Raw genomic sequence first — 27,005 nt, forward strand, 5'->3', positions numbered from 1 at the left:
TCAACCTGTCTGAGTCTGTCTGTCTGGCACTAGTAGTCCTCCTGCTTCTAAGTTCACCAATTCTTGAAGCATAAACCTATACTTGGAACCTTAATGGGACCTCACAAGACATTGCATGTCCCTTGCATGCCATGGGATATGCATGCAAGTGTGATATGATGTTTTCCACTGAAATCAATGGGAAACACTTGCAATTCTTAGACGCTCGTGAAACACCTGCTTGAGAATCGCAATTTTCCAGAATTGATGCAAGACTTTTTTGAATCAAAAACACTTGCATCGACGTGAAAAATTTGTTTCTCGGCCTGATCTCACACTCGCTCATGTGAATGTAGCCTCAGTTATGTAACTTGAGAAAAACAAGGCCTCTTGTTGTCCTACAGTTGTATGTCCATGTCCTTGTTGTGTGTGTTACACAGCCCTGGCGCCCACCAACGGACCTCCGACACCTGCTCAAGCACATTATATAGTAAGCAGTAGGTGGGTCCTTTACATGAGATCTTCATATATAGATAGCCATGACAGATACATTTCCAGACTCCCCTTAGTGCCTTAGCGTACCAATATAGATATATGTATCAGTAATGTGTGAAGTTAACCCTTTCCTATATCATTTTCACTACATTTCAAATAAATACATTTAACATAAATGCGTGCATTAAATTCATTCACAAAAAAGAACAATGAGAATGAGTTCAATGATATCAATGGGGTCTATTTGCAGCGTATGGCTTGCGCAAAAATTTCCTACACAAGTACACCTTTGTGCAGCCGCTCTAACCCATATTTGAACAGCCGATATTCTCACACAAATTCTGCTTATGACCAACAGTCAGATCTCACATGGAAAACAAACCCATTCATTTGACTGAACTCATTCCCATGACAGATTTTTTTTTTCTTCTCAGACCAAGAGTCTCAGTTGGAAAATCGCTGCATGTCCTATTCTCGTGTGAATCTTGCTAGACACTGGGACATGTAATGTACGGTTTCTGGCATGTCGCGCAGCACACAGACGGAGTGTCCATGTGCCGTGTGATGCGATCTGTATCTGAGACTCTCGGCACAACCTTCTGTAGCCATCTAAATACAACCTAACAGAATGGGTTTTGTATGTGAAGTTTTGGATTTCTGAGGACATCCTACTAACTAACTGACTGAGAACACTGTACAAAATGATCTTAGTTTTCTTCTGTGTTTTGCAGATCAGCTATGGAGCCTCCGACCCCTCATTATCTGATAGACTCCTCTACCCTCATGTTTTCCGAATGGTCCAGAATAACCACATTCACAATATGGCGATCAGCGAACTGCTGGAGCACTTTAGCTGGACCTGGGTTGGGATTATACTATCGGATGATGAAGCTGGAGAGAATGAGCTGCTTATACTAACAAAGTACATGAGGGAGCGCGGGATCTGTGTCGCCTTCACCATAAAACTTACACTGGAAAGTGATCATAGGATTTTACAAGCTCTAAACAATCCACAAGTCTCCATTATTATAATGTGCGGGACCTACACTGCTTATATAGCTGGTTTAATACGACATTACCGATTTATATTGTTAGACAAGTCCCTCATCCTTTCTCCATCCTGGATTACTAATGCTCTAAAATCGTTTAATATAGAACAATTTGTATATAATGGAAGTCTAGCAGTGCAATTTTTATCACCTTTTCCAGGTTTGGAGGATTTTATAAAAATATATAGGAAACATAATGATATGAAACAAAAACATACTTACTTTGGACTGTTATATTATCTAGCCAAGTATGATCATACAGATTCTCTCATATCAGACTATAACGTCTATAAAGATCACAACTACACTTATAAATGTAATGCAGCAAATCTGAGGGAAGTCCTCTCATCGGGGGTCATCACTAGTCTGTATTCTGCAGTAGAAGTTTTGGCAAAAGCTCTACATGAAATGTTCTTATTTATAAAGGACAAATATGAAGAAAACTCAATAACTGTATTTTTACACTACAGACGGAAGTTACAGCGCTACATACAAATGATGGAGTCCTCACCGGATCCAATGAGACCTTCATATTACTTTAATGAGCAGGGGGAGGCCATACAACCATATAAGATAATAAACCGGTTTTATATAGAAGAGGCCTTATATGAGGTTGAAGTAGGAAATTTTACTCCGTGGGCCATCAGTGGGGAAAAGCTTCACATAAATCGGCAGTCTATAACATGGAGACACACAAAGGAGGTGAGAAGAGTTATATTAGGTAGGTGATTATGTAAATCCTGTCCGTCCTTTAACATCATTATATAGTTTACATCCTCTTATCATACATCTGTGTTTTATCTTTATAGTAGAGGTTCTTGTCTTTCCCTTCAGATCCCAGTATCCCGCTGCTCCGACCAATGTTCACCTGGAAGCAGAAAAAAGACAAGAGAGGGATTCCCTGCCTGCTGCTATGACTGCATCCCGTGTGCAGAAAGGGAAATATCCAATATAACTGGTATATGGTAGTATGAGCAGTAGGTGATGATGACAGTGATGTACCAAAAGGATGTATATATAAAGGAAAAAAATAAGCGAACCCTTTGGAATTAAATGGATTTCTGCCATCATTACTACCGTAATAAAATGTGTCAGCTCCATCACAATTATAGAAAAATAGACAAACATAGTCAAACTAAACTAAAAACAAAGACGTTCCACCATTCATATATTTTATTGTACACATTAAATAATCATCCAGAATGCACAGAGAAAAAGTATGTGAACCTACAAATTTAAAGAAAGCCTGTCACCTCCCTACAACACCATAAAGTAAGTCCTAGTCCTGTTAGGGAGGTGACGGGGAGCTGGGTGATATATGTTTTATACTCACCTGCTCCCGGGTTCCTGCGTTGCTCGCCACTGAAGTCAAACAGTAAACTGAACTCTCTTTTCAGACTTCCGTATGTGCGCTCTCCTATAGATGTCTATGGGAGAGCGCATGGACAGCAACCAGAAAAAAAAAGTGAGATTTGTGTGGCGCATGGACATCAGTGGCAGGAACCAGGGAGCGGGTGTGTATAACAATACTTCACCCGGCTCCCTGTCACATCCCCTAACAGCCCCATAACTTAGTACATGGTGTTGTAGTGAGGTGACAGGTTCCCTTTAATAACATATAGATCCTCCTATAGCAGCAATCACCACTAAACATGTCCTGGAGCCACTAATAAGATTTGCACTTAACTGAGCTGGAACTTTGGATCATTCTGTCCTGTAAATTTATTTCAATTCATTACTATGCCTGAGATGTCCGACATGCACAGCCCTCTCCAGGTGATGCCACATTATCTCCAAAGAGTTAAAGGCATGATTCTGATTTGGCAATTCCAAAACATAAATCTGATTATTTAGCATTCTTTGGAAGTTTTACTTGTGTGCTTTATTTCATTGTCTTGTTACATCAGCCAGCATCTCTTCAGTTTGAGGTCATGAACGGTGGCCCTTACATTCTCCTGCAAGTAATGTTCTGATCGGTACTGCTGCAATATGTCTCCACTGGATGTTTGTGTGCCAGATGTACAGGTGGAGACATGGGTTGGCTGGCCTAACTTACAGGGTACGCCCAGGTCATACCCAACTTGCAGCTGTTACAGCCTTCATTCGGACCTGAGTGAGCCCTTGCTGTCTGGAATTGGTGAGTGGCAGCATGGGGTTGGGAGCAGAGGCCGACAGTGAGAGTGGGGTTTGGAGCGGAGGGCAGCAACAGTGAGTCGGGTTGGGAGCAGTGGGCAGCGACAGTGAGTGTGGTTTTGGTAACAGACACATGGATCGTGACAGCGGGGTTTTGGCAGCGGCAACATGCACGTAGAGAGCAGGGTTTAGAGTGGAGGGCAGTGACAGTGAGAGTGGGAGCTCAGTGAAGGGTTTGGCAGTGGTGCCATGGCTGATGATAGCATGGTTGGGAGCAGAGGCCAGTGAGGAGAGCTGTTAGGGAGATGCCAGGTGAATGAGCGGTACATGTTTTCCTGGGGACATGTGTCTGCGGCACCCAATCCGCAGCTGTTGCGATCACCTGGGCATTATTTGTAAGTCAGGCCGGCCAACCCATGTCTCCATTCATACACCTGTTGGAGACATATTTCCCCACTACCATACTGATCTACCATATAATTGATTGTTCCTTTAATGATTACAAGGTGTCCATTCTCTGAGGAGCAGAGCAGCCACCAACCATGATGCTGCCTCCACCGGGCTTTGGATGAGGCTTTGGTGTTGGTTTCCCCCAAACAGTGTTGCACATTCTTTCTCAAATGCTTTGCTTTTGTCTCTTGTGAAAAAAAAAGATTTTCCCAGAAGCATTGTGGAGCATCCAGGTGGTTTCGGGCAAACTTGATATGGACTGCAATGTTCTTTTGGACAGCAGTGGCTTCCTTCATAGTATCCTTCAATGAACATTCTTCCTCAGTCTGTCTCTAACACATGACACGTAAACAGGGGTTACTGAAGCTTATGGATCCTCCTGTAGGTATTTATAATCATTATTTATATAGCACCAACATATGTCACAGCACATTACAAGTTGTTTCTCACCTCTTTCAGTATCACTTGATGGGCTCTTAGAGTCATCATACCAGGACGCTCGCTCCTAGAGGGAGTGCCAAAAATTTTGACTTTTCTCCATTAAAACCAATTTAAAGGGGTTGTCCCGCGCCGAAACGTTTTTTTTTTTTCAATAGCCCCCCCGTTCGGCGCGAGACAAACCCGATGCAGGGGTTTTAAAAAAAACCCGGATAGTACTTACCCGAATCCCCGCGCTCCGGTGACTTCTTACTTACCTTGCGAAGATGGCCGCCGGGATCTTCACCCATGGTGGACCGCAGGTCTTCTCCCATGGTGCACCGTGGGCTCTGTGCGTTCCATTGCCGATTCCAGCCTCCTGATTGGCTGGAATCGGCACACGTGACGGGGCGGAGCTACGAGGAGCAGCTCTCCGGCACGAGCGGCCCCATTCAGAAGGGAGAAGACCGGACTGCGCAAGCGCGTCTAATCGGGCGATTAGACGCTGAAATTAGACGGCTCCATGGAGACGAGGACGCTAGCAACGGAACAGGTAAGTGAATAACTTCTGTATGGCTCATAATTAATGCACGATGTACATTACAAAGTGCATTAATATGGCCATACAGAAGTGCTGAACCCCACTTGCTTTCGCGGGACAACCCCTTTAACACCAAATAGTGTTTTCTGTTTTCTTTAAGAAAAGTTGCAGCTGAAGCTATTATGATATACCTGGTTTGGATGAGTCTAAACTGCATCATCCTCTTTCAGTGCATTACATACCAAAATTAATTTAGACATCTGATACATAACAAAGAAAGTGATCAATCAAGAATTTGATAAGACTTTGGCATAAATGTAATTTTCTCATGTAAAGTTCTCTGAAAGTTACAAACTTGGCATATTATAATACTATTGCTAAATGTCATACACTGTTAGAAGTTGAACCTCATACATACTCCTATTGTTGCTATTTCCCATATGCTTAGGAGATGATAAGTAAGGACAACATCCTCTTGTTTCCAAGTACATCTCCCAACTTAAGTCTGAGAGTACTCACAAACTAGAAGAAAGGTCCCGTGACCTTAATTCATGGTGTCCTAAAGTCCTCAGTATTCTTAAAGACTACCTCATTTCTCTATCATTTCCCAGCTTTTTATCATCACTGAAGCATAGGAGCTGGACCTCTAAAAACCCTGCTCTTTTTCTGCCTATCTCAAAGTCTGCACCAAGATGAAATTACATTTTAAAGTACAAGGCTGTCCATTATAGATGACAAAAATGTATTAAAAACCTTTGGCGGGGGGCGTGGCCTAGCCTGTGGAGCGAGCGGCAGCAGAGTCCCTGTGCTCCTGCAGCCAGAATACTGTGTGGCAGTTTTCGGGGACCCCTGAGCCATCCAAGCTCCACTCATCGCCAGCAATAGCTGCTCCACAGCCTGGGGAGCAGAAAGAGAGGTCGCAGGACCGAATCGGCCGCAAACAAGCACCGAGGCCTACCACAGAAGGTGAAGCCGGGGCCTAGATTTTAGCGCCGGAGCGGACCGGAAGTGGAGGGTGCGTGGGAAAACATCGCCGCGTCGGCTATATAACAACAAGCGGCTGCCTCCAGAGCCCCGGACGGGGGTGTAAGAGGTCTGCAGAAGGAGGGGGAGCGACGGGGGAAGAGGCAGAAGGTAGGAGAAAACAGCGCTGAGACCCGCGGCGCGCCCCCCTCCCACCCGCATGCTGGGGAGTGGGATAGTGAAGGAGAACTATACTTAGCCTAAACCGCTGGCCCATCCAGGAGGGCACGATTGGAGCCTTTTCACTGAGTGCACCATTGCACAGCTGCACTCTCCTCCTCCCCTATACAAACAGTTAAAAGGCAGACCTCTACTCTACCCTACCCTAGAGGAACAACAAATCCCACGCTTCCCTCCTCGCCTCATCACACCTGCCATCGCATCATCCCTCTCCCCCCCCCCAGCATTCTCAGCAATCCCACCCTGCACAGAGGAGCCTCCACCAGATTAATAAAGAACCTCAGAGAGAGGGAAAATTACAGGGAGAGCCCTCCCTATCACAGGCACTGCCTGAATTTTTGAAGGAGCCCCCTTTAGCGGTGCTCTGAAACAAGACAAGACAGACGTGGAATTAACTGCCTGCACTATAAGGTGAAAAAGAGTCCCTTTATTTACACAGTTAATCCCGGATCTACCATGGCCTATAGCTGAAGAGCCTATACGAATCAGGAAAGGCACCACGGCGGGACTATATATACATAAAGAAAAGGTGTCATTATGGGAAAAAACAGCTGAGACAAAAGCAGCGACACACTGAGCACTCCCCGGCCACATAAAGGGCAAACAGACATGCAACGTTTCCTAAAAGAACGTAATTCCAGATCACCTCATCCATCGAGTAAAAAGGCGCTGAACATGACATCAAGAGCCCACAATAGCCTGGAGAGAGAGGAAGATGCGTCATCGGGAGGCGAAGAAGGAGAGCAGATCTCCAAAGGCTTCATGAGGGATCTGATCACAAGAGCTCTACACCCAATTATGTCAGACCTCTCCGAAATTAAGGAGGAACTCAAGCACATGGGAGAAGAGTGGAAGACCTCGAAGCGTCCTCAGCCAACATTATCTCTCACTCTACAGAACTAGCGGAAGTAGTCAAGGAACATCACACACAGCTAAACCATACGCTAATTATGCAGGAAGACCTTGAGAATAGGAATCGTCGTAGCAACATAAGATTCAAGGGTCTTTCAGAAACCTGGGCATCAGAAGTGCTCCCTAAGGTTTCCACAGAAATATTCACCTCGCTCCTGGGCGCCGAACGAGCGGCCATTATTACAATTGAATGCATCCACAGGGCTCTAAGACCTCTCCCATCCCCCTCGGATCCACCGAGGGACGTGGTCTGTAAACTCCTAGCATTCCCAGACGCGAGAGCCATTTTAGAGGCTGCCAGAAACAAAAAGGACTTGCAATATAATGGAGCTCACATCCAACTTTTTCAGGACTTAGCTCCTACAACCCTGGCCAAACGCCAAATGCTGAAACCGCTACTAGAAGCCCTAAGAGCAAAATATATCAAATACACCTGGCTCTTCCCTTTCGGCATCGGAATTTTCATTAAAGGCAAACGAATCAACGTCCGTTCCCCAGAGGATTTAAACAAATGCTGGCGACAACTGGATATGGAGCCATTAGACCTTCCCTGCTGACTGCCAATTCCGGAACTGCCTAAATTTCCACAGCTGACCCTTGCTGAAAGCTGGCAGACCATAAGTCATTCTAAATCACCTAAAGGGAAAAAAAAGAAGACCAAAGAAGATACCGTATACGACGATACCTGAACACAGATTTGACTACCGTAGGAGAAGAATCCCACGATAAGTGGCCCCAATGTTGTGTTTTTGATTACATATGTTTCGCCCTCTTGCTTTGCTTAGTTTTACTACTAATTCTTGCTTTTCTCTGCTAAATTCGACTACTTTAGTCCATATTAATATAGCAAGAATCTCCCAGTTGTGGTGCCTGACTGAATAGGCATAACCAAACTTACTCCTAACAAGTTAATATAGACCCTGTTAGTTTAAGGGTCTCTCCGTTAAAGGCTTGGTGGCGATCGATGCCCCCGCCTTGAGCGGTGACATCTTCGTGACTTCTAGCCTCAGTTGTTTAGCCTGACTGTGGCAGTTCTTTTACATAGGGAGCTGACTATTCAGTTGGGCCCAACCTACTGTTTCTCTTTCTATTAGCAATCCTTCCCCTGCCCATGTCTACCGTCCTTTCATTCCTCCACCTCTTCTTCCCTCCCTTCCTGCCTTTCCCTTCAACAACTTAGGAGAGAGACTAAGGGGGGACAGGTGCTTTGCACTGCAAGGTAAGCAGTTCCCCCAGTTTTTTCACAGCTCCCACCCTACTTCCGCATCCAGGGGGGGTATCGACTCTCTTCCACAAGACCATCAACTTTATCTGCGACTCACAGTATACGGACGGCGAAGGTAGAGTTCTTTATCTGAAAGGCTCTATCAATAATACGCAGGTTACTATAGCCAACTTGTATGCACCAAACACTGACCAGGTCCCCTGGCTGATAGCTCAGCTTGAAATCCTAAAAAACTTTGCAGTAGGGCAGATTATTCTCGGAGGGGATCTGAACCTTACCCTTAACCCATTGCTAGATTCTTCCACGGGCCGCTCCCAGATACCACAATCCAGACTGAGGAAGCTATATAAAATTCTACAAGAGTTAGGACTAGTGGATACTTGGCGTCTACTATACCCATCAGACAGGGATTACTCTTTTTTCTCGCATGTACATTGTACCTTTCAAAGACTAGACTATCTTCTGGTATCATCTGGACTTCTTACCTCACTAAAAGGAGCCAAGATAGACTCAGCAACCATATCCGATCATGCCCCAATACATGTAAACCTTCGCTCTCTACAGCAGCAACCAAGGGAATAGAGATGGAGACTGAATCCCTCCTTGTTGGAATCCGAGGAAGATACTTCCTCCCTATCCACACTAATTGAAGAATATTTTCGGATAAACTCAGGAGGCGAATTGAGTGTTCCCACAGTGTGGGAAGCCCACAAAGCCTACGTCAGGGGCTTGTTGATAGCTTTGGGCTCCAGGGTCAAGAGGAAAATCCAAAAATAAATTAATATGAATAGCCCAACTAGAACAAAAAACTAAACTTTCCCAAACCCAACCCCTGCTAGGACAATTATCCGAACTAAGTAAGGATCTCTAGAGCGTCCTTAACGCCAAATTCAACAAAAAGCATCTGTATTGGAAGCACACGGTATATGTCCAGGGTAACAAGGGGAGTAAGCTTACCTCTTCCCTAATTAAAAAAGCGAAGGCAAAAAATACAATTACCAATATAAAAAGCCAGTCCAGGAAAGTGGTTACTTCAACTGCAGAAATTGCAAAAGAGTTCCAGTTATTTTACTCAAACTTATACAACCTCCAAACCCAACACTCTCCTGAGGACAGCTCAAACACGAAAAAAATAATGATCGACACCTTCCTACAACAGCTACCCCTACTGAAGCTAACAGATGGAGATTTCACAAGAAAAATATGCCCCGATAGCGCCTCAGGATCGTCATTCAGCTATGCAAAATGATATAATTCTGATTCTCTAGAAGGGGGAGAGCTGCGGAAATAATTGGGGTCTCTCATAAGAGAGTGATCCCAAAAGAATACAATAGGAAATAGCTATTAGCAAACAAAAAAACTTTTCTGTGCTCTGAGAATTGTTCAATTTTACAAGTGGTGATTGTCCAATAATAAACAGGAGTTACACTTACTCGAGAGGAAAGGGGTATGGTGACAAGAAGCCCTCTCCTTGAAGTGATGTCTCCTTTCTGTCCAAGTAAAATGTCACGTTCCAAGCGTTTGTATAAGATAATATCGCTTTATTCTGATACACAATAAAACAGGAACGCGTTTCTGTGCTCACAGGCACCTTTCTCAAGCCATGTTTAGATGGTATAACAAACATACATATATAGCATTACTAAAGTACCTTACATTCACAGTCATCTGTGTTTGCCGGTGGTCGCGGCCATATTGGGGGCGTGTTGGAGTTTACAAAACGTCATCACGGCAGTCACATGATCGTCGTGAGACGTTCCTAGAATCAAGAATGGGTATTGTCGGAGGTGTGTCCAAAGTTCCTGACGTCATCACGGCCGTCATGTGACCGGCGCGTGATCTGCCCTTAGTATGCATATTATGGGCAACGCGGCGTCATCGCGTTAATCATGTGATCTATGTGTGACGTACTTACTCCCTGAACGTTAGGAGCGTTCTACAGTTACTACAGTTACTATCCCCAAACCAAACAAGCCTACGGAATGTCCTGCTAATTATAGACCAATATCCCTTCTCAACTCAGATACCAAAATGTATTCTAAGATTTTAGCCATGAGTCTCCTCAAAATTCTTACGGACGTTATCCATAGGGATCAAGTGGGATTTGCTAAGAGGAGACAAGCCTCAGACGGCACAAGAAGGACTCTTAATTTGATTGCATCTATGGGGTCGAATCGAGTGCCTTCTCTCCTCCTTGCCCTGGAGGCAGAGAAGGCGTTCAATAGACTTCACTGGGAATTTGCATTCGCCACCTTTCAGAAATTTGAAGTTGGGGAGACATTCCTATGGGTGGTTTAGGCCCTTTACTCTAAGCCATCTACCAGTGTCCTGGTAGATGAAGCATTGTCCTCATCTTTCTAAATAACAAACTCACCCTTTCCCCATTACTATTTATAATGATTTTGGAGCCACTGGCAGAACTAATAAGAATGACCCCTGAGACCAGGGTTTCCAATGAGACAACACGATATTAGGCTTTTCGCTGATGATGTGCTCCTGTCTTTAACTGATCTACTGAAGTCCTTGAGAATGGTGAAACACGCTATTTCATTGTTTAGTAAGACTTCATACTACAATCTGAATGTAGATAAATCAAAAATTTTGGCTATTAATGTCGACACGAATCTGAAAGCAGATATTCAAAAAGAATTCTCATTCCAAAGGAAATCCACAATTCCATATCTAGGCATAACATTATGCCACACATTATCAAATATCATAACTACTAACCTAGGTCCCTTGCAGACTTTTATTCAAAAGGAGTTGGCGGGGCTAGAGAGGATGAAACCTTCTTGGTTTAGTAGAGTAATATTGTACAAGATATTGATACTACCAGAAATTCTTTATTTCTTCTGTACTTTAAATCATCCAATCCCGCAATCCATTATAGCAGGATTACAAAAAAAACGGATGTCCTTTATTTGGAAAAATAAAAGGCCTAGAGTAGCAGCCCCAATCCTACACCTGCACCAGAGACAAGGAGAACTGGAAGTCCCTAATTTGCAAACATACTGCCAAGCAGCTATCTTAATAGAAATAGATCATTAGAATCCCTTATTAAGGCCTCAATGCTTGGTATCCTGTACCCAAAACTATCTCCAAATTTAAATAGTCAAGGCTAATCTGCCCCTTTGCTCTCCACTCCCCAGGCTTGGAATGTATGCATAAATAAATTTAAACATGCCACAGAAAAAAAGTATTTGGAGCTGCCCGTGGAGATTCTCACATACTTTGTTCCTAATCTAAATATTGGGAAGTTGGGCATACAGGGGATAAAGGTTGTCTCCGACCTCTTGGATGGGAAGGGTATTTGGCCATTCTTCCTGCTTAGAAAAAAAATTAATATACATGTTACTGACTTTCATATCTATTGCCAAATACAGTCTGTCCTCTATATGGGTCTAAGAAAGCTGTACCTTCCTGACAGAGTATCTCTTCTCACTAAAGGTCTTGCTTCTCAAAAGTCCCTTAGCAGGACATTCTATAACGCCCTCTTTGGAGACATAGGAGGCATAAAAAAGATTCACCTATTAAATTGGGAGAGTGACCTGAAGAGGAAGTTCTATATTGATCAATGGTTGCTGTTGTTTGAGTGGGCCAATAAATCCACTTTGTCTGCTAATCTTTTACAAACCCACTACAAGGTGGTACTATGTGACTACTAGGTTGGTGAGGTGCTTCTTCCTGTTGAGTAAAGAGTGTTGAAAAAAGTGTGGACAGTAGGGCACATTGTATCATATTTTTTGGGAATGTCCACAGATACAAATATTTTGGACAGATGTGTTTCGGATTATACACACTTTAACAGACATATCCCTAAGTCGTAGTCCACATGCAGCCCTCCTACTTCTGTAGTGTGATAATATTTCCTGACAATATCAAAACTGGATATGCCATTTCCTATTAACTGCAAAACTCACCACAGCTAAAAGGCAGAAATCTTGCTCTGCCCCAAATATTGAGTCTGCTAGATTTGATGGCTGATCACTATACTTATGAGGGGATATATGCTAGATCTAATAACAGCATAGACAAATTTAATTCATTGTGGAATCCTTGGTGGCGCCATACGTTAAAGTGTTAATACGTTAAAGCAATTTGAGGTCATTTATCAGCAATTTAAATTCTAACGATAAAAATTTTAAATTTACGGACAAAATAGATAATAGACAGACAATATTTTTAGACATTGTTTTATATTGTAGTAATAATAAAATCAACACCAAAACACACTTTAAAAAAGTAGATAAAAATAGCTACTTAGAATATACGACTTGCCACTTGAAGAGCTGGAAGAACATCATACCGTATAGCCAACTAAAAAGGATTCACAGAAATTGCTTTTCTAAGGAAGACTTTGAGACACAAGCAAACATTAATATGGATCGCTTTAAAAAAAAAAAAAAAAAGAAACCCAGAAAATGTAATAAAAGATGCATATATTAAATTATTACTTGAAATAATAAGTTGTCTCACCTTCTTAGCTGCTTGCGGTGCTTGTAGTCTGTGCATGCAGAGAAAATCATACTCACATCCGTTCTGCCATTCGGTCCTATGGCTTGTTCAAATGAGGCCTTAGTCACACAGGCGTTTTTTCGCGCGATTTGCGGATCGCATGACGGATGCGCATCCGCAAATCGCATGACCGATGCCCAAAAATCGCCCGAAAATCTGCTCCTAGCCGCGTTTCATTAGAAACGGGCCGGAGCTGTCCAGCGCATTGCATTCAATGGAGCCGGCAATACAGCCGGCTCCATTGAAAGCAATGCGCTGCGGGCGAGCGTGGGATGAATTGTCGTGAAGGGCTAAAATATATAAGCCCTTCCCTGCAATTCATCCAGAAATGTGTTAAAATAAAAAAAATATATATACTTACCTTGTCCCGGCAGCCAGAGTTCAGAGCGGCCGGCCTGCAATGGGTGTGAAGGGGGTGTGAGTCAGACCTGCCCCTGATTGGCTCAGCCTGAGCCAATCAGATGCAGGTCTCACTCACACCCATTCATGAATTCATCAATGGGTGTGAGTGAGACCTGCCTCAGATTGGCTCAGCGCTGAGCCAATCAGGGGCAGGTCTGACTCACACCCCCTTCACACCCACTGCCGGCCGCCGCGGCTGAACTCCGGCTTCTGGGACAAGGTAAGTATATATATATTTTTTATTTTAACACATTTCTGGATGAATTGCAGGGAAGGGCTTATATATTTAAGCCCTTCCCAACAATTCATCCAGCGCTGTCCGGCAGCCTATTGCTTTCAATGGAGCCGGCTGTATTGCTGGCTCCATTGAATTCAATGGGCAAACATCATTCTTCTCTGCCACAGCTGTTACAGCTGTGGCAGAGAAGAATGATTTGTCTTCTATATGTTCTCAAAGGGGTCGGCGCTGCTGCCACCGGCCCCGTTGAGCGCATATAGAGAAGAGAACAGGAATCGCAGATAGGTGCGATCTGCGATTTCTGTTCTATAATTTATCAGACGAGCGAATAAAAAGCGTTCATGTGTTCGATACCATTGCAAAGCAATGGTTTAAAAAAATCGCCGGACGCATGCGCATGCGCAAATCGGGCGAAAAAACGCCCGTCTGACTGAGGCCTGATAGTGGATACATGGGAATACGGACACATCAGATGATTTTTCTTTGCTTTATTCTTTGATTATGCTCGTACAATCAGGTACATGATACAAACAAGAACGCGTTTCGGCGCAATGCCTTGTTCACCTCCATCTATGTTGTATAACTTCCTGATTTATAGGTTAAAAACAATTATTTCTGATTACAAACTACCTGATTCATTAACTCCTTCATCACATTTGGTTCGTTACTAGTTCTCTTCCCTCAGAATATGTTACTTAACCCTTACTAGATAATTGATCTATATAGATCATTATACATTAATCATAAGACCCTTGCTGCACTTATAAATCTTCCATTAATATATTATTATTTTGCACCAAAAATCCTGTATAATATAATATATATTCATCAATAGTTTATACCTAAAACCATCTTACAAGATTTCACTGTATTTTCCATATTGAAACTTTCATAGTACATAAGTGTGTTTTACACACTCACATTGTACGTTATGATTTCCTTACAACCAACTTTTATCTGAAAAATCCATTAATTATTTGATTTTTTGGATTTCTGCTTATCGCAATATAATCACATTATAATCGCATGGAAAACGCATAAGGGTTAAAATGTAATGGAAATCCTCAGAATTTTCCTTGCAACAATCTCCATGTCTCCATTTATCAATAGACATTTATTTTTTATTTAATTTGCTGCTTGCCGCAATATAATCGCATTACAATCGCATAGAAATCGCATGAAAGTGAAAATTCTCAGAATGTTCTCTGAAACCATCTCCATATCTTAGTTCATAAATAGACACTTATTTTCTGCTGATTTTATACTTATCACACTATAACCGCAATATAATCGCATTGCAATCGCATAGAAATCGCATGAAAGTGAGAATTCTCAGAATCTTCTCTGAAACCATCTCCATACTTTAGTTCATAAGTAGACACTTATTTTCTGCTGATTTTATGTTTGTCGCACTATAACCGCAATATAATCGCATGCAAGTTACGTAAATATTATATATGATGAAATTTATCACTCTTCATATATTGTTTCTCTTGAAGTATGTGATACATTATTTATTATATTAATTCTCAATTTTTAAAGAGCCCTAATACAAATATAATAAATCTGTTTTTACATTTAACCCTTTTGGTTGCCTTGTATTTAAAGTGAGTATCCAATAACCCTCTCGTTTTAGTACTGCTGAGCGATCCACTTTCTGTTTTCTTCTTCTATCTTTTCTATCCCAAAATATCCCAAATCTCTCATATTTCCGCCATGGACTTCTATGAAATGTTTCGCTACTCCTGAATGGTTTTTGTTGCCCTTTTCTATATTCCTAATGTGTTCTGTCATGTGCGTTCATAGTTTACTTATAGTACAACCCACGTACATGAGTTTGCATTCTGTGCACATCACTATATAGATTATATTAAAGGACTTACAGTTCATATACCCTTTTATCTGAAATTCTTTTTCACCAGAGCTATCACGAAAACTATTGCATTTATGTGCATATTTACATGTGATACATTTTACACTTCCACATTTCACGAATCCATTGTGTGTTAGCCAGTTTTTATTGGTACTTGTTCTTTTTGAAGAAAATGAACTGGAAGATAACGTATCACCTAAATTCCTACTTCTTTTGGCTACAACCCTTACACCCCTACTCAGAATGTCTCTAGTTATTCTAGATATTAAGTAGATATTTCAAAAAACATTTTTTGATATTATAAAACTCTTCACTGAACCTTGTGGAGAACACCAATTGGTTATCTCCACTGCTATTTCTGCTTTCTGAATCTTCTAACAGCTGTTTCTATGTTTCTTTTCTATTTTACGGGATGTTTTCCCAAGGAGACTTTTTTTTTACCCTCTTGCTTTTAACCTATTAGTTATTTCAATTTCCGTTGTTTTGTAATCTTTATTTAAAGAGCAAGATCTTTTGGCTCTGATCAATTCTCCCATTGGGATTGCGTTGATCACATGCTGTGGATGTGCGCTTCGTGCATGCAGTATTGTGTTTCCTGCGGTTTCCTTTCTAAAGGGTTTGAATATAATTTTCCCATCCTCATTAGATCCTATTAAAGTTAGATCCAAGAAGGATATAACATTTTCCTTCCATTCGCTGGTAAACTTCAGATTATACATGTTCTTATTAATATAAGCCCCAAACTCTGTTAAGGTCATGTTCATATCCTCCTATGCCTTCTTTGTCCAGCTAATGATAATATCGTCGATGTAACGAGCATACCACACCATGCGGTCCCTAAATGGATTATCATAACAAAAAATGAATTTGGTCTCCCAAAAACCCATCGTTAAATTTGGGATAGTTGGTGAGAAACGGGAGCCCATTGGTGCTCCCGATATTTGTAAGTAATATTTACTGTCAAACACAAAAAAATTTGAGTAAGTAAAAATTCAGTAGATAATAAAATAAATTCCTTTAGTTCTGTTGTATAATCACTGTGAAAATCTAAATGATATTTGACAGCCATCAGGGCCGCATGGTGTGGTATGCTCAAGTATAAATCAATCACATCGTATGTAATCCAGCATGAATCAGGATCCCATTTAAATTCTTCTAATTGCTGTATGACCATTTTACTGTCACGTAAAAAACCCGGCACCCTCCTGACCAAAGCCTGCAGGGATCGGTCCACCCATGAGCTAAGATGCTCACAGGGTGAGCCGATCCCTGCTACTATTAGCCGAAAGGGAGGGGGAAAATTTGTTTATGAACTTTTGGTAGTCCGTAAATAACGACCATAGTCGGATTTTCCGGGACCAAAAAATTGGCTTCTCTATCCTCCAATACGCCCATATTGAGACCTCTTGATACAAGATTTTTCAGTTCTTTCAGACATTCTTCTGTTGGATCTACTTTCATTCTTTTACAGTTAGGGCCAGAAATATTTGGACAGTGACACAAGTTTTGTTATTTTAGCTGTTTACAAAAACATGTTCAGAAATACAATTATATATATAATATGGGCTGAAAGTGCACACTCCCAGCTGCAATATGAGAGTTTCCACATCCAAATCGGAGAAAGGGTTATTGAATCATAGCTCTGTAATGCATAGCCTCCTCTTTTTCAAGGGACCAAAAGTAATTGGACAATGGACTCTAAGGGCTGCAATTAACTCAGAAGGTGTCTCCCTCGTTAACCTGTAATCAATTAAGTAGTTAAAAGGTCTGGGGTTGATTCCAGGTGTGTGGTTTTGGATTTGGAAGCTGTTGCTGTGACCAGACAACATGCGGTCAAAGGAACTCTCAATTGAGGAGAAGCAGAACATACTGAGGCTGAAAAAAAAGAAAAAATCCATCAGAGAGATAGCAGACATGCTTGGAGTAGCAAAATCAACAGTCGGGTACATTCTGAGAAAAAAGGAATTCACTGGTGAGCTTGGGAACCCAAAAAGGCCTGGGCGTCCACGGAAGACAACGGTGGTGGATGATCGCCGCATACTTTCTTTGGTGAAGAAGAACCCGTTCACAACATCAACTGAAGTCCAGAACACTCTCAGGGAAGTAGGTGTATCTGTCTCTAAGTCAACAGTAAAGAGAAGACTCCATGAAAGTAAATACAAAGGGTTCACATCTAGATGCAAACCATTCATCGATTCCAAAAATAGACAGGCCAGAGTTAAATTTGCCGAAAAACACCTCAAGAAGCCAGTCCAGTTCTGGAAAAGTATTCTATGGACAGATGAGACAAAGATCAACCTGTACCAGAATGATGGGAAGAAAAAAGTTTGGAGAAGAAAGGGAACGGCACATGATCCAAGGCACACCACATCCTCTGTAAAACATGGTGGAGGCAATGTGATGGCATGGGCATGCATGGCTTTCAATGACACTGGGTCACTTGTGTTTATTGATGACATAACAGCAGACAAGAGTAGCCGGATGAATTCTGAAGTGTACGAGGATATACTTTCAGCCCAGATTCAGCCAAATGCTGCAAAGTTGATCGGACGGCGCTTCACAGTACAGATGGACAATGACCCCAAGCATACAGCCAAAGCTACCCAGGAGTTCATGAGTGCAAAAAAGTGGAACATTCTGCAATGGCCAAGTCAATCACCAGATCTTAACCCAATTGAGCATGCATTTCACTTGCTCAAATCCAGACTTCAGACGGAAAGACCCACAAACAAGCAAGACCTGAAGGCTGCGGCTGTAAAGGCCTGGCAAAGCATTAAGAAGGAGGAAACCCAGCGTTTGGTGATGTCCATGGGTTCCAGACTTAAGGCAGTGATTGCCTCCAAAGGATTCGCAACAAAATATTGAAAAAAAAATATTTTGTTTGGGTTATGTTTATTTGTCCAATTACTTTTGAGCTCCTAAAATGTGGAGTGTTTGTAAAGAAATGTGTACAATTCCTACATTTTCTATCAGATATTTTTGTTCAACCCTTTAAATTAAACGTTACAATCTGCACTTGAATTCTGTTGTAGAGGCTTCATTTCAAATCCAATGCGGTGGCATGCAGAGCCCAACTCGCGAAAATTGTGTTACTGTCCAAATATTTCTGGCCCTAACTGTATAAACAGTCTCATTGGTCAAGATTTTGTTTATTTGCGCGGCGTAAAATGCAGAGTCCATTATTATGATGTTTCCTCCTTTGTCTGATTTTTTTATGGTTAGGTTCACATTATCAGTTAGTGCTTTCAGCTCCTTTCTTTCTTTGGATGCTAGATTATCTTCTTTATTTTTAATTTTTTCTTCTTTTCTTTTTAAATCTAAAAGTTCTTGTTCCAGCACGAACTGAAAATCACTCATATGGTCAGATCTGGATTCAATGGGATAGAACTCTGGGTTTGAGATCTTGAAATTCACTTTATTCCTTTCTTCTTCTTGTACCTTTTGTGTATATCCACTTTCTTTTTCAAGATCTGTCAGATCAATTAAAGCCATAATTTCTTTCATATTTTTCCCACAAATTCATTTTTCATATCCAGTTCCAAGTTTGATTGTTTTTCATCATAATATCCTAGTTCTTTTTTTATATGGAAATGTCTTTTTACAGTGAGAGATCTTATAAAGCGATTGATGTCTAATATCGTTTCAAAAACATTAAAGTTATTTTTTGGTGTGAAGCTCAGTCCTTTTTCTAGGATTTTTAATTGGCTGCCCGTAATTATCAATGGGGATAGCACTATAACATTGTTCCCTAGTGTCTTTTCCTCCTGTCTGGATACCTCCGGACTTGTGGATAACCTACTTCGTTTTTTTGCTGTTGGTACTTATTCCTGCGGTTGGGTTGCGTTATTGAATCGGGACTAGACTCTGTACAGCTAGAGGAATCCTTCTCAGTTGCATAGTCCTCAGTATCTGTTGTGGAGAAGGTTACTTTACTGTGTTTTTTTTTTTTTTTTTAATTATTGAATTTTTATTGGTATTTGAATAACATACATTATACAAGTATCAATGATTACAAACAAATGAGGTACTGAATGGCATAGTACACAAAGGCTCTTGTCTTATTAAATGTGGGAGGGGGAAAGGCATAGGTGGGGGAGGGGGGGGAACAGGGGAGGGGGAGGGGGAGGAGGCCAAGAGCCCCAAGTTGTGCGAAGTTGAAATAGTAATCACGCAATGTGTAACCTAGCTTAGATAAGCTATCCAAGTCAAGTGTACTTTTGCTGACTCTTTGAATAACAAAACAAGAATTTAACATAACATAACATTTGGCAGATCACGCAGTCCTAAATTACGTTGTTTTCCATATTCCCCAGACCTCTTTATGTTTCTTTAAAGAGCCATCCCTTAATGCCAACCATTTTTCAAATAGTTGCTGTTCCGCCATACGGTCCTTGAATTCGTTATAGGAGGGAGGGGTAGGGGATCTCCAGCGACTGGCTATAATTGCCTTGGCCGTCATCAGAGCGTGGGCCAGCAGATATCTAATGTTTGGGGATGCTTGTTTAAGTCTATTAAGAGTAAGATCATTTTTGGTATTCTGTCTATGTGGGTATTCAGTGTTTTTTTAGGAGATTCAATACTGGGGTCCAATAATTATTTAATTTGGCGCATGACCAAAATATGTGGGTAAGTGTACCTATTTGGCCGCATTCTCTCCAACATCTATCATTGCTGTGATGGAGTCTCGAGGCCAGTAGGCTGGGCGTGAAGTACCATCTCAAATTGATTTTTATCTGTGTTTCCAGAATACCCATTCCCTTGGTGGAGCCGCACGCTGTTTTATATGCTGATTCCCATGTTTCTGTTGGTATTATTTCCTTTAATTCTTTTTCCCAGTTAAGAATGTGGGATTTTTTTTGTAGGGTGGTGTTGCCAGACATTGTGTCGTAAAAATATCTCGTTTCAGATTTACCTTTTACAGGAGGGGTCGTAATTTTCCCAAGGACAAGTCTAGAGATTTTAGTGTTGTGTATGGGGTATTTCTTTAAGAAGGCAGACACTCTTGCATATTTGAACATGTCACTGTCGATTAATTTGAATTCTGAGCGTACACTTGTGAATGATTTCACTCCCTTATTAGTGACAAGCATATCTACTGTTTTAATGCCTTTCTGCCTCCAGGGTTCTAATTTTATGTCAGGTATGAATACATTTAATATTTCCAGAGGGAGATCTGGTATCCTGCAAAGATCCTGTGTCGTCGCTTTTTTAGAGTATTCCCTCCAGATCCCTATGGAGGCCACTACCATTGGAGAGGGGTCCTTTAATATAATTTTTAGATCAGGATGGGAACACGATGTCGCAAGAGAGGCCGCTAATAGTAATAGGTTCCCTTTAGGGGGGTTGATGCAGGAGGTTTCCATGCCCACCCAAGCCATAGCCCCGTCCTCTCTCACCCAGTTTCGAGTTTGGTTCAAAATGATTGCTTTGAAGTAACTCTTTATGTCGGGTATGTCGGCGCCACCCCTTCTGCGGTGGAGAGTCAGGATGGGGAGGGCTATGCGCGGTCTGCCTCCAGGCCAGATAAAGTCTGTTAGCTGGCGTTGTAATTTTTTGAGGGTATTAATTGAAATCGGAATCGGCAGAACTCTAAACAGATACGGAATTTTTGGAAGGATTTTCATTTTGTAAGTCATTATTTTACCTAGCCACGAAAGGCTAAGCTCCGAGAGGTAGTCTAACTCTTTTTGAATTGTTTTCATGAGTGGTACAAAATTTGTAGTTTCTAAATTTTTGGTGTTCGCTGTTATTATTGTGCCCATGTATGGGATGCCATCAGAACTCCATTCAAATGAGAATTCTGTCTGGAGGGCCCGTTTTAGGTCTTTTGCAATGTTGAGTCCCAATATCTTTGATTTGCTAATATTTAGTTTGTAGTACGAAATCTTTGAGTATTGATGTAAAATGTGGTATGCTGCTCTCAAGGATGCCAGAGGGGAGGACATCGTGAGGACGATGTCGTCCGCAAATAGGCCGAAATTGTGCTGGCGAAAGCTGTGTGGGATAACTTTTATCTCTGGAGAGGATCTGATTGCCTCCGCCAGCGGCTCCACCATTAGGATATATAGTATGGGGGAAAGTGGGCATCCCTGGCGGGTGCCATTGGATATTACAAATTTGTCTGACAATACCCCATCAATCAAGACCCTAGCAGACGGGCAGGAGTACAGGGCCCGGACGGCGCGAATCCCCCCCTCCCCGAGGCCAAATTTCGCCAAAGTTTGGAAGGCGTACCCCCAATGGACCCTATCAAACGCTTTTTCTGCGTCTAAGGCCAGTATGATGGCCGATATGTTGGAGCTATTTGTAGAGTGACTAAGGTTAAGAAGCCTCCTCGCGCCGTCCGAAGCCTGCCGCCCCTTCACAAATCCCGCCTGGTCAGAATGCACCACATCTGGGAGAACATTGAGCAGTCTGTTGGCCAATATCTTTGCGTAAATCTTAGTATCTGTGTTAAGCAGAGAGATTGGCCTGAAATGTGCAGGGTCGTTTGGCTCTTTACCCTGTTTAGGAAGCACAACTACAGTAGCTTGGAGCATTTCCTCCGGGAAGACTCCCCTAGACATCACTGAATTAAGGGTATTCCCCAAATGTGGTGCCAGACTGTCCGCGAACAATTTATAATATTCGGACGAGAAGCCGTCTGGCCCTGGGGCCTTCTGGCCTCTCATAGAAGAGATTGTCTCCAGTAGTTCCGGAGCCGTGATTGGGCTTTCCAAGGTATTTGTCAGAGATCTGTCTATTTGTGGAAGGTCTATTTTGTTCAGGAATTTCCCAATGCTCTCTTCTGTGGGGTGGGGAATTAGCGGGTCCTCTTTTAGGGCGAGCACCCACTGGCGTTTTTTTACCTGCGTTTTGCGTTTTGCGTTTTGCGTTTTTCCTGCACAGGCATAGAGATAACATGTGTTCCTGTCCACTGGCGTTTTTTTTGCGTTGCGTTTGCGTTTTTAACATAGGAACTGTCAGTTGCATATGTGTCCTTATTTTTCTCCTAATGCACCCATGAAAGTCAATGGAAATTAATGGAAAAGCCGCGAAAACGGCGCGAAAACGGCGCGAAAAACGCCGCGAAAACGCCGCGAGAAACGCCGCGAAAAACGCCGCGAAAACGCTGCGTTTTTCCCGCGGAAAACGCAAACGCCAGTGGGTGCTCGCCCTAAGATTATAAAGACTGCTATAATATGATCGGAATGTTTCCAATATTTGATCTGGGTGAGTTATTTTGTGTTCTTTTTTTCTGGGAGTTCCAAACATATGGAATGGAGGCCTTGACTATTTTTCTTTTGACCCTATTAGCCATCCATTTAGTTGGTTTGTTGGTTGAGGAGTAGACATTAGCTCGGTGGGAGGTGATCTCTCTATCAAAGTCTCCTTGTAGCACCCTGCGTAGTTCTAGTCTAGTATTAAACAGCTCAGAGTATAGTTCCTGGGTAGCTTTGGTTTGTAGTTGTTTTTCTAGAGTTTGGATTTTTTGCATTAATGTGTCCGTATTTTTTTGTTTTTCTCTTTTGTATTTGGCCCCTATTTTGATAAAAATGCCTCTCATGTAGGCTTTATGGGCCAGCCATAGAACTTCAGGGCTAATACCTGGCGTATCATTTGATGTAAAGTAAGATTTTATTTCTTCTTGTATTTCTTTTTGGATTTTGGGGAGTTTCATTAAAAAGGTATTATTCCTCCACATTTTATTTGCCTGACGATTTGCTCCAAATGCTAGGGATGTCGTTATCGGAGCATGGTCCGACCACGTTATTGTTCCCACATTTGCCTCGACCACCGAGCCAATAAGTGACTTGTCCACCAAACTGAGATCAATGCGGGAAAAGGATCTATGTCTAGATGAGAAGAAAGAGAATTCTTTTGAGGATGCGTTAAGACACCTAAAGGTGTCATATAGCGCCGCTCCTCTGATCCATCCGTTTAAGGATCTGCTTCCTCTGGTCTCACGGGATGAGGTGTCTAATTGTCTATCCGGGGCCAGGTTGAAGTCGCCATTAATAATTAATGCGCCTCTTACTACACGTTTTATTTTTTTTTGCAGCTTATTTAGAAAGCTTATCTGCTTTGAGTTCGGGACATACACATTCACTATGGTGAGATGTGTGTTTTTTAGGGATCCCCCCAGGATTATATATCTTCCCTTTGGGTCGCAAATTTGTAAAGCTATTTTAAATGGGGCCGATTCTTTGAATGCAATCATTACTCCTGCTTGTTTTTTCCCCGCGCATGTGTGTATGATCTGAGGAAATTTTTTATGTGACATTCTGTAGCTATCCGTGTCTAATAGGTGCGTCTCCTGTATACATACTACGTCCGCGCCGAGACGACAGGCCTCTTTCCATACTGCGTTTCTTTTAAAGGGAGTGTTCAGGCCGTTGGCGTTCTGTGACATCATTTTGACTGACATTTTCTCTTGAGATTGATTCTGTTGAGGTGGGACCAGGGATGAAGAAACCTGTGTGACACTGCCGGAAAACAAAAACTACAAGAACATATAAAAACCATATGCATAACAACATGCTTGAAAGGTAGCAAAACTTTTGAGGTCAACCTTTGTCGGTGGTAGTCCTTTACTCTTTGGGTAAAGGATGATGCGCAGCATAAAAACCACCAACCCAACAACGCTCCAAAGCGGGCCAGATGGTTGTGCCCAGAAGAATTGTTGTCGTCAGGGTACGGTTTTGACCAGGGTGTAGCACAAGCTTGCGCCTGCGTTTCCATTTGGGGGGGGGATAAGTCTCTTGTGGTGAGAAGACTCATATACGCTTAGTTCTAAGCGAGGTAAAGGGAACAGTCACTATTCCTAGGTTTCAAAACACAGTTCACAGAACAATTAGGTGGCATACTTCTTGGTACGAATGTCCGGGTTGCATAGGTCGCCTCTGCCCTGAGACGCTGTATTTTGGTCTTTGCACTTTAGACCCCAGGATTTTAACATCTCGGCAGCAGAGGTGGGGTTTAGGAGGACGAGTGTAGCATTTGCTCTAGAGACGACCAATTTTGTAGGGAAGCCCCATCTGTAAGGGACATTGGCCTCCCTGAGAGCTGCTGTTATCTTGGCAAATCCTCTCCTTGCCTCCATTGTAGCCTGTGACAAATCAATAAAGATGCGGAGCTCTGAGTAAGGGCTTGGAAGAACTTTCAACCTCCTCACGGCGGTCATCAGAGCCTCCTTGGTACTGAAATGATGAATGCGTATAATAATGTCTCTCGAAGTGTTTTCCTTAAGGAATTTTGGGAGAGGGAGCCTGTGAGCTCTATCGATTTTTAACTCCTGCTCTGGGACCTCAGGTAGTATTTTGCGGAGAAATCGTGTCACAAAGCTCATAATTTCTGCATTGGTTACTTTTTCGGAGACCCCTCTTATTTTGACATTATTACGGCGATTTCTGTCCTCGAGGTCAGTTAGTTTTTGCTGTAGTCTGGTTACGTTTGCCTCTAGGTCGTAATGGGCATCTATTGGGGAGTTGTGGGACTTCACCAGTTCTCCCATTTTTGTCTCGGTTTTTTCTATGCGGGTATTAACTTCTTTAACTGATGAATCAACGTAGGAAGTTAGATTTTTTATATCTAGCTGAATAGTGTTGCGAAGAGCCATGATGATCTCTTTGATGTACAGCTCTGATGCAGGTTTGTTAGATGCTGAGAGGTCAGCTAAGCTGTTTTCTCCCTGGGAGCTGGCAGTTTCATTTTGTGAGAGGGAGCTGGTTTGGCAGGGGTCGTCCGACATTTTCTGCCTTTGCTTTTCTGGACTGTCTGTGGGTGAGGAGGGGGGGGGGGGGGGGGCAACAGCCGCATGTCTGTCGCCATTTTGTGTTTTTTGTCCCCTTTAGTGTTTCCTCCCTCTCCCTGTGAGCCCCGTGCCTGACATATTTGGTGTGATTTTGCTCTCACTGATGTGTCCTCTTGTAAGATGCTATGTACCAGTGGCTCACCTGCCTCTGCAGCGCTCCGGGCGACTCGTCCCTCCTCCGTCTGCTCCTGGCACTCTGCCAGCTCCTCCGGTGCCTTGACAGGTGCGGCAGAGCGCTCGGGGGAGAAGTCCTGCCGATCGCTGTGTGCCGACGGCTCACCTGCCGCTGCAGCGCTCCGGGCGAGTTGTCTCTCCCTCATCATCTCTCCGCTCTCTGCCAGCTCCTCCGGCGCCATGACAGGTGAGGTAGCGCGCGCGGGGAAAAAAATCTTCTAATCTCGCCGGCTTCCCTCTGGTGATTCTTCTTCTTGGCATCCCCAGATGCCAGGGATGTTAACTGAAGTTTTGGACCGTTTTACTCCTTTCCTCAGTCGCTTTAAAGTTGCTGGGAGTCTTAATTACAACGGAGCGAGAGCTCAAGCGTCTGCTCCGGAGCCTCACCAAGCCACCCCCCCACTTTACTGTGTTTTCTGTAGCGTGATTTGTTTTTTAATATGGATCTGGTATTTCTATATTTTCTTTTCCAATTATAGACTTCCTTTGCTTGATAATCCTTTTCATCCCGCTCCAGTTTAATTTTTTCACATTTAAGATTGCTTCTTCCATTTTATTTAGATTCTCTTTCATTTTTTTTATTTTATTTTATCAAATTCTTCATCGCTGGTTGATGCAATCAAATTATCCTCTATTTCTTTTATGTCCCTTTTAATTTCCTGTATTTTCATTTCTTCCATATCCACTATCAATTTCATTAATTTCAGTGAGCAGTCTGACAAAATCTTCTCCCATTCCTCCTTAAATGTTTCTGAATATTGAAATGTGGGCATCTTTTTCAATCGCAATCCCCTTGGGATCATGCACATATCTATATACCTTTTCAGACTGTGCATGTCCCACCACACTTTCAGTTCCCTTTTTTTTATTTTTTTCTAGGCTGAAAATGAGTTCTTTTACTTTGCCGTCCATAGTGCAACCAGGTGCAGCCTGGTTGAACATCCGGGCTAACTTTATGAGCCTTTCCTCATTCTCAGATTCCATTATGCCTTTGTAAGGGTTTCTTTATATGTGGAAGTTCACAAGGATATGTTTCAACAGAATTATCTCCTGTTATTCATAACAGACTCACCACATATATTCTTATGTTCATAAATCTTTCTTACTTGATATGAAGATAAGATGTGACCGACAGACTTAAGTCTTTACTTGAAATAATAAGAAGTTGTCTCACCTTCTTAGCTGCTTGCGGTGCTTGTAATCTGTGCATGCAGAGAAAATCATACTCACATCCGTTCTGCCATTCAGTCCTATGGCTTGTTCAAATGATAGTGGATACATGGGAATACGGACACATCAGATGATTTTTCTTTGCTTTATTCTTTCATTATGCTCGTACAATCAGGTACATGATACAAGAACGCATTTTGGCGCAATGCCTTGTTCACCTCAATCTATGTTGTATAACTTCCTGATTTATAGGTTAAAAACAATTATCTCTAATTACAAACTACCTGATTCATTAACTCCTTCATCACATTTGGTTCGTTACTAGTCCTCTTCCCTCAGAACATGTTACTTAACCCTTACTAGATAATTGATCTATATAGATCATTATACATTAATCATAAGACCCTTACGGCAATTATAAATCTTCCATTAATAT

The 27,005-nt window shown here is 42.3% G+C and overlaps 1 protein-coding gene across 1 annotated transcript in view; it reads left to right on the forward strand.

Annotated features, from left to right (window-relative positions):
* Positions 1–1,102: 1,102 nt before the first annotated feature.
* LOC136573430 (vomeronasal type-2 receptor 26-like) overlaps positions 1,103–27,005 on the forward strand; it is a 74,595-nt gene continuing 48,692 nt past the window's right edge. The window contains exons 1-4 of the mRNA XM_066574721.1: positions 1,103–1,111; positions 1,206–1,452; positions 1,768–2,225; positions 2,358–2,481. Of these exons, the coding sequence (XP_066430818.1) occupies positions 1,103–1,111; positions 1,206–1,452; positions 1,768–2,225; positions 2,358–2,481 (838 nt within the window). The remainder of the gene's footprint in view (positions 1,112–1,205; positions 1,453–1,767; positions 2,226–2,357; positions 2,482–27,005) is intronic.

The sequence above is a fragment of the Eleutherodactylus coqui genome, chromosome 7, assembly GCF_035609145.1.
Source record: "Eleutherodactylus coqui strain aEleCoq1 chromosome 7, aEleCoq1.hap1, whole genome shotgun sequence".
Lineage (NCBI taxonomy): Eukaryota > Metazoa > Chordata > Amphibia > Anura > Eleutherodactylidae > Eleutherodactylus > Eleutherodactylus coqui.